At 58.0% G+C, this 8,446-nt stretch overlaps 1 protein-coding gene across 1 annotated transcript; it reads left to right on the top strand.

Moving 5' to 3' along the window:
• Window positions 1–4,395: 4,395 nt before the first annotated feature.
• Window positions 4,396–5,208, top strand: GJD3 (gap junction protein delta 3). Its single transcript, XM_032428477.1, has one exon. The coding sequence runs from the start codon at window positions 4,396–4,398 to the stop codon at window positions 5,206–5,208; it is 813 nt and encodes a 270-aa protein (XP_032284368.1).
• The last annotated feature ends 3,238 nt before the right edge of the window (window positions 5,209–8,446 follow it).

The following is an 8,446-nucleotide window of genomic DNA, read 5'->3' on the forward strand; positions in this document are numbered from 1 at the left end:
TGGCGGGGGCAGACTTGAGGGAACCGAGTTTCTCTGAATCCCCACCTCAGCGGAGAGGGCCAATAACAGAAGCAGATCTGTGACAGTGAGGGTGAAATTCCCCTTTCTTGCGTGCAAGGCCACCTGGGGTTTTTAAAAAAAAGACTACATTTCCCAGCCTTCCTTGCGGAAGGCCATCCTGGCCAATAATATGTGAGCAGTCGGTCACGTGGCAGCTCCCGGGACTTTCTGAGAGACGTCCCAGCACTTAATTTCTCCCGCCTTCATCCCTTCCTCCAGGCGCTGCCTGGAGTGTGGCGCACAGGATCGGGGGGAACTGGGCCACACCCAGGGAGGGGTGGGGAGGAGCCTGCACCCCTAAGGACTTTGGAGCACAGAGCTGCCCCGCCACCGCTGAACAGCCCACCGGCCTCCTCCTTTCAAATGAGAGGGAAACAAGCTTCTCTCTTGTTTAAGCCACTGTTCTTGCTGTTTCTGTTACAGCCGAACCTAATCTTAAATAATGATAGAGCCAAGGGAGGAGGTAGCAGGTTAGCGGGTCCCCGTGGGTGAGGGGGCAGAGCCGGAGGGGTGTATTGGGAGCCGCAGACTGAAGGCCGGGGGAGAAGAGAGGAGCGGGGACCACCTGTGAACAGAAGGTCGCCCGTCCGGAGGCTTTTCAGGCCCGGAAAGGGTTTGAAGGGTCAGACACTATGCAGCAGAAGGGGTGGGGAGTGGTAGAGAGGTGCGGCAGGGTAACCGGAAACCAACGCACCCACCCTCGGAGGCCAGCACCGTTCCCACCCAGGCTGAGGGGGGAGGAAGGTGAGGGAGGAATTGTACCATTAACCCGTTTTGGGGTTTTCATTTCTACGCAGGACTGGACATTCTGATTACTGATCTCGGACCAAATCGGCCATTTAAGTGATCACAAGCTTTAGAGGAGATCAGAGTGAGCAACTGAGGCAGGCGACCCACCAGCGTTCTCATGGTCTCGGGGCACAGCCGATCCGCACCCTCTGCAGCCCTCCCACCCCACTTCATTCATCCACCTGACAAATATTTTCTGAGCATAGACCAGGTGCCAGGAACTGTTGTAGGTGGTGACCCAGGGCAGTGAACAGAGCACCAGAGGCCCTGCCCTCATGGAGCTGACATGCTAATGGAGGAGACAGGTGCCACACAGGATAAAAAATCAAAATAAAAAAATACCGAGTATGTTATGTAGTGATCAGTGCAAAGGAGACAAAGCTGAGAAAGGGGACGGGAAGTAGGGGGTTAATTCCAGTGAGGGCCGCTAGGGAAGGCCTCACTAAAAGGCAACATTTCTGTAAAGACTAAAAATTGTTAGAGGGGCACAGGGAAGAGAAAATACAGTCGTGTCTTGATGATGGCACTTACCGGGTACAACCATGCAGTAGCGGCCCGTGTGTGTCCATGTGCGACAGAACGGGAATCGGCTCCACAGTCCCACCGGCTAGGGTGAAGTGTCTGGGGCGGAGATTGACCGTGACCCTGTGTAGGATGGGCCTCTCAGCCCAGCTCCAGATCTTAAGTATGGCCAAGAATGGGGCCATGTGTCACCAGCCCTGGGCAGCATCAGTGACACCTCCTCTCGGGCTGGACAGCACTATCTGGGCAGGAGGTTGGGCCCCAGAGATTGGACGGTCTCCTGTGTCTGGCCCTGTGGCACCAGGGGCTGGGGGCAGCACAGCGAGACCATGCTCCTGCCCCACCCGAGCCCACCACCTCTGCCATTTTCTGCTCCCAACAGGCAGACAGTCTGATGGGGTTTTTCCAGGCTAGGCCGGTGGCCTGACCCAGCAGGGGCCATGAGGACAGGGCAGGGACCAATCCTGGACAGCCAGGAGAGATGAGGTGTGTCCCTGAGCCCCCATACCTGGGGCTGGGGTTTGGGGGTCGGGGAGCAGCTTTGCCAGGAGCAGGCAGAGGTCAGGGTTGGGAAAGTCAGCCATGCCCCCACCCCACATCCTGTTTTTGGAATGTGGGGCCCCAGCACATGCTTTCCTTTGGACTTTGTCCAAGGCAGTGTCTCCCCAGCCAGGCCCACTCCCAAGGGAACTCTGCATGACGGTGGGCAGGGTTCCCCGGCACATCCATCATTAACCTAGGGTTTTTCCAGGCTGGGCTGGGCCCCTGAGCCAGTGTGGGTGAAGGGCTCGTTTCCCACCCCTTCCTGAAATCAGGTCAGGGGGTCCCTGTCAACACATGGAAAATTATATAGGCCCCCATGGCTGAAGGGAAGAGGAAATGTCGTGGAGGGGGAGAGTCTGGGCCTCCCCACTCAGAGCCGGGCAGGCATGGTCCACTTCCAGTGTCTGGGCCCACCAGACCCAACAAAAGCCCTGGAAATTGTCGGGCCCTGGGAAACCCAAGCAGGCTAGAGGGAGAGCAGTGCCATGATGGGCTCAAGCGCATGGGCTCCCAGCCAGTCAAGCCAGGCATGAGAGAGGGACCAGCTATTTACATGCTGTGTGACTGTAGGCAAGTGGCTGAGACCCTCCGAGTCTCAGCTTCCCTCCTGCCAGGGTCATCAAGAGGATTAAATGTGCTAATTTGTGTGACGGGCTCAGCACTGAGCCTGGTAGAGACCAGGTGCACAGGTGGAGGGGAATGGTGTCTGTGTTGGGTGGATTCCTAGAAAGGCCTACAGGGGACGAACAAAATGTCTCAACCTGGGAGCGTCCCCTCCCTGGCCACTCAGGTCAGCGTGAGTCATCCTAACTCTTCCCCTAAGGGACAGCTTCTCCTGCCACCTAGAGTCATAGGATGTGATTCAGAGCCTTCTAGGAGAAGTCTATTTTTCCCATTATAAAATAACATGCTTATTATAATAAATCTGGAAATTATAGAAAAGCAGAAAGAAAGAAAAAGCTTTTATTTAACCACCAATGCTGACCACTCTTGATGCCTTAATGGTTTCCATATGGGATTTTTTTTTTCTGGACACAGGTTTTCTTTGTTCTCCGTAATATGATTGGGACCTTCGCTTTAAGACAAAGAGCTGGAAGGAAACCTGGGGGTCAGATGGCCCAGCATCCTCAGTTGACAAGCCAGGAGACTGGCCCAGAATTGCTCAGTGACTTGTCCAAGGCCATCAGTGACAGAGCTGCTGCCCCCAACTCAGCACCAAACCTCTCTTCAGCCTCAAAGGTGGCAGTCAGTTGATAGTGGATCTACGCCTTCCAGTTTGAGGGAGTCTGTTCCATGGGCTTCCATAACCTGTCCCCTCAAAAGCGGTTGGTTCTGGTTAACCCCCTCCCCCATTCCCAGAAGGAGACACAGCAGTGGGATGGGGGTAGGAGTGGGTTAGGGAGAAAGGGAGGGCTGGCAAAGCCCAGCAAGGGGCATGGCCTTGTGTCTGTTCCCAAGGGTGGAGCCAGCCAACAGGGCCACCCTGTCCCTTTAAGAGAAAGGGGAGAGCAAGCCCCTCTCATCCATTCTGTCCTGTCATCCGTCCTGGCCAAATCCAAAAGGGAAAATGAAAGAGGGCCTAGGAGGAACAAGTCCCAGCCATCTCCCAGGATCCCTCCCTCAGCTCTAACACCTCAGCTCCAGCTCCAGGGTGAGTGGGGTCAGGTGAGGGTCTGGGGGGCGCCAGGGGGCTGTGGGACCCATGTGAGTGTGTGTGTGTGTGTGTGTGTTGGGGGAGGTTCTCAGGAGATGTGGGAGCCTGGAAGCTGAGGGACACGAGGGAGGAGATGGGAGAGGGCTGGGCCCGTATTCCCACCACTCTGCGGTGGGATGGCAGGGGACACCTGGAACAAAGGATCGAGTTAAGGAAGTGGGACTACTTTTGTGTCCACCCCCCAATTCTGAGAGGAGTTCACTGCAATAAGAAGGGCAAGAGAAATGGTGGGCAGAGAAAGAAGGAGGTGAGGTCCCTCTGGGTCTACCGGCTCCCAGCTCTCCCAGGGGTACCAAGTTGGGTCTGGAGTCCTGGGTTGGAGGCACCATGGTTGCCCATGGAAAGCATCCTGGAGCACATAAGGGCACCCCTGGGTTTCTGCTTCTACAGTGCGATGGGTGGCTGCCCCTCCTGATGTCCAAGTTCACACCCTACAGATCTGGACTCTGGAGGAGCCAGCGGCCCAACCAAGCAGGCCCATGGGGTCTAGAGCTAGAGCACGACGGTGGGGCTCCTCCCCCGCACCTGTCGGTCCCAAGGAGAAGGGCACCCACAGTGGAGAATCTCCTAACGCCTCCTGCCCCCCACCCCAGCCCCGACTCCCGAGTTCCCACCAAATCCCAGCTAAACCCAGGCCTCACTGAGCCCCTGCCTCGCCCCAAAGTTAGAGGAGGGCCAGCTGACCTCATCCCATGGGCCGGGGTTGGGGGGGAGTGGGGGGGGACGCTGCTGGGGCCGGCCTCTGACGCCCCCGCGTCCGCAGCGCCATGGGGGAGTGGGCGTTCCTGGGCTCGCTGCTGGACGCCGTGCAGCTGCAGTCGCCGCTCGTGGGCCGCCTGTGGCTGGTGGTCATGCTGATCTTCCGCATCCTGGTGCTGGCCACGGTGGGCGGCGCCGTGTTCGAGGACGAGCAGGAGGAGTTCGTGTGCAACACGCTGCAGCCGGGCTGCCGCCAGACGTGCTACGACCGCGCCTTCCCCGTCTCCCACTACCGCTTCTGGCTCTTCCACATCCTGCTGCTCTCGGCGCCCCCCGTGCTCTTCGTCATCCACTCGGTGCACCGGGCCGGCAAGGAGGCGGGCGGCGCGGACGCCGGGCCCGGGCCGCCCCCGCGCCGCCGCCGCTGCTACCTGCTGAGCGTGGCGCTGCGCCTGCTGGCCGAGCTGGCCTTCCTGGCGGGCCAGGCGCTGCTCTACGGCTTCCGCGTGGCCCCGCACTTCGCGTGCGCCGGCCCGCCGTGCCCGCACACCGTGGACTGCTTCGTGAGCCGGCCCACCGAGAAGACCGTCTTCGTGCTCTTCTACTTCGCCGTGGGGCTGCTCTCGGCGCTGCTCAGCGTGGCCGAGCTGGGCCACCTGCTCTGGAAGGGCCGCCCGCGCGCCGGCCGCCGTCGCCACCGCGCGCGCGAGGAGGCGCGGCAGCTGCTCCCGCCGCCCCCGGTCCCGCCCGCCCGGCGCCCGCGCCCCGACCCCCGCGGCCCGCCCGCCTACGCGCACCCGGCCCCCGCCGGCGACAGCGAGGGCGGCGGCGGCCGCAGCAAGGCGTCCCTGGCCACCGTCCGCCAGGACCTGGCCGTCTAGAGGCGGGCGGCGGGGGCTTCCGCGGGAACTGGCCGCACGAGCCTGCGCGGGCGCCTCCCGGGTGCTCTCGGTGGGGCGGGTGAGGGGCCGGGGGATGAACGGAGGCGGGTCCGGATGCCCTCCCCGACCCAGGCGGCGGGGAAGGAGGCCCGGGACTGAGAGGAAGGGCACAGGAGGACCTAGCAGGGAGGAAAGTGGGGGTTCGGGTGGTGCTCAGAAAAAAGTCATCGTGATACCAGCTTCCCGCGCGCGGGCCTCTCCTCGTTCAGACTGAGGTGTGGCCCGGGTGCGGGCTCGCTATGTGTGTGCACACGTGTACACGTATGTATAGTGTGAGCTGTGTGTGTGCATGTGTGTACGCACAGGTGCATCCTATGTGGGCTCGCGGTGTGTGCATGTGTATGCCCTGTGTGGGCTCTATATGTGCATGCATCTGAATGCCCTGGGTGACTGCGTGGGGGGGGGGGGGAGAGAGAGATCTGATAAGGTGCCAGCGACAGGCACAATGGCTCCCCCCTTACCTGCAGGGGTATTGTAGGAAGCTCTCCCCGCTTAATGGAGCCCACACAGGGAGGAGAGAGATGCCCCTTCACCCTGCGCAGGACTCGGTGTGGAGGGCTTGTGGGCACCATCCACACCCTCGACTGTGTGGCCCGGGCAGGGTGGCCAAGCGGTCCCTTTTGTTGGAAGTAGAGTGGGGGTGGGCAGTAGGGTCAGAAGGCAGGACTCTGTCCTAGCTTCACTCCCTCACCCTGCTGCTGTTCCCCAAGTCCATAAACATGGCCAAGTTCCTTCCATCCTCGAAAGAAATCCGCCCCAAAACGTGCCCCCGGCCCTGCATTTCCCTGCAGCCACGACCATCTTCCCTCCTGGGGGAAAACAGAGAGCAACCTACGTGGCTTCCTCTTGTCCCCTTCCTGCCTCCTCTCCGCCCCCATCTGTCTTCTTCCCTTGCCACCCCAGTGGGGCTGCTCTCCCGAAGATCACCCAGGACCTAAGTGACATCCAGGGGCCACCATCTGACCCTGCCCTGGGCTTTATCCAACCCTGCTGAGCAGGCCACCACCACCCAACCTGGCTGATTGTCTCCTAGTCCTCCTGCTTACGCCCTCGGGGGCTCCCTGTCATTGGGGTAAGTCCAGCACCCGAATGAGGCTTCTGAAGTCCCGCCCTGTCCAGTCCTGCCCCAGCCCCATGGCCTGGGCTTCCTACGGTTTCTGTGCTCCACACCATACTGAGTTTAATCTTCCTGCCAGGCACAGTGACCCATCTCCTTCCAAATGTTTGAACATGCTGTTTCTTGGCCTGGAGGAGCCTGCCTCTCTGCAGAACCCCCTCCCCACCCTAGCTAATACCTACCTACCTTTTGGTCTCATTTGGGAAGAAATAGATGCTGTCCCTCACAGCTCCCACCCCCAAGGCGGAGCTAGACGCCCCGCGGCACCCCTGCCTCCCCAGGCATAGCTCGCCTGCTGGATGGCATTGCTCGCCTCTCCACACTGGCACAGAGGAGGTGCTTCGTCAATTTGCGTTCATGAGGGACTGAAGGTGTCCCTGAGGCCCAAGGGCTTATCCACGCACGTGGTGTGCGACATTTCTCTGATGGTGGTCAGCTATGTGTGCAAAGCCTGGACCTCCAACAAACTCAGAAGTGGATATCCAGCTGCTTTCCAGATGTATTCATTCAAGAAATATTTGTTGAGCACATACTATATGCCAGGCAATGTTCAAGATCAGCGCTGTTCGATAGAAATAGGATGTGAGCCACATGTGTAATTTTAAATTTTTCAGTAGCCACATTAAAAAATAAAAGGAAACAGGGGTGCCTGGGTGGCTCAGTCGTTGCGCGTCTGCCTTCGGCTCTGGTCATGATCCTAGGATCCTGGGATCGAGCCCTGCATCGGGCTCCCTGATCCGCGGGAAGCCTGCTTCTCCCTCTCCCACTCCCCCCTGCTTGTGTTCCCTCTCTCGCTGTCTCTCTCCCTGTGTCAAATAAATAAATAAAGATCTTTTTAAAAAAAGTAAAAGGAAACAGATGAAATTAATTTTAATAACATATTTTCTTTAACCCATTGCATCCAAAATGTTATTTCAACACATCATCGATATTAAAAAAAAGTATTAAAGAGATATTTATTTTTTCTTTGTACTAAGTATTTGAAATCTGGTGTGTGTTGGGGCGCCTGGGTGGCTCAGTCGTTAAGCATCTGCCTTCGGCTCAGGTCATGATCCTGGGATCCTGGGATCGAGCCCCACATCGGGCTCCCTGCTCTGCGGGAAGTCTCTTCTCCCTCTCCCACTCCCCCTGCTTTTGTTCTTCTCTCACTGTGTCTCTCTCTGTCAAATAAATAAACAAAATCTTGAAAAATATATATTAAAAAAAAATCTGGTGTGTATTTTATGCTTAGAGCACATCTCAATTTGGACCAGCCACACTTTTTTTTAATGATTTTGTTTTATCTATTTGAGAGATTGAGATAGAGTGACAGAGAGCATGCATGGGGAGGAGAGGGAGAAGCAGGCTCCCCACTGAGCAGGGAGCCCGCCGTGGGACTCGATCCCAGGACCCTGGGATCATGACCTGAGCCAAAGGCAGATGCCCAACCTACTGAGCCACCCAGGCGCCCAGGACCAGCCACATTTTTAAGACTCAGTCACCGCATGTGGCTAGTGACTGCTGTATTGAACAGAGCAGATCCAGATGTTGGGCTCCAGTGGTGAATAAAACCACTGGAGGGGCAGGCAATAGAATATACTGCCAGGTATCGTTTAAAGTAAGGCAAGACAGTTACTATCGCTGGGGAGTGACACTGGAACAGACAGTAGCAAAGAGCTAGCCATGAAGCTGGCTCCAGGAAGAGCATTCTGGGTGGAGGGAATGGCAAGTACAAAGGCCCTGAGGCAGGAATACGTTGAGGGTTGTTTGAGGCCAGCAAGGAGGCCCATGTGGCTGGAGTGGAGTAAAGGACAGGAGGGAGGGTCACCAGCACCTCAAATGCAACCCCAACTGCCTTAGTTTCCCCTCTCCGTGCTGCTGTCTTCATCCACCCAGGCCACGTCCACCCTCTACTGCCAAAACCTCTCTTCTGCCCGCCTCCCATGTCCTGTGAATCACCTGGTCCTCCCATTTTACCACCTAAGCATTTCCTCCCCTTATCCGCTCTCACCCTTTGGGGACTGCCCAAGGTCAGCCCTGTCCCCGGTGACCTGGAGTGCTCCCACAGCTTCTGCTCTGCTC

Source organism: Phoca vitulina, unplaced genomic scaffold, assembly GCF_004348235.1.
Source record: "Phoca vitulina isolate PV1807 unplaced genomic scaffold, GSC_HSeal_1.0 scaffold40, whole genome shotgun sequence".
Classification (NCBI taxonomy): domain Eukaryota; kingdom Metazoa; phylum Chordata; class Mammalia; order Carnivora; family Phocidae; genus Phoca; species Phoca vitulina.

Excerpts from the sequence above, each read along its gene's own strand:
- GJD3 (XM_032428477.1), top strand. The coding sequence starts at position 4,396 with ATGGGGGAGTGGGCGTTCCTGGGCTCGCTGCTGGACGCCGTGCAGCTG.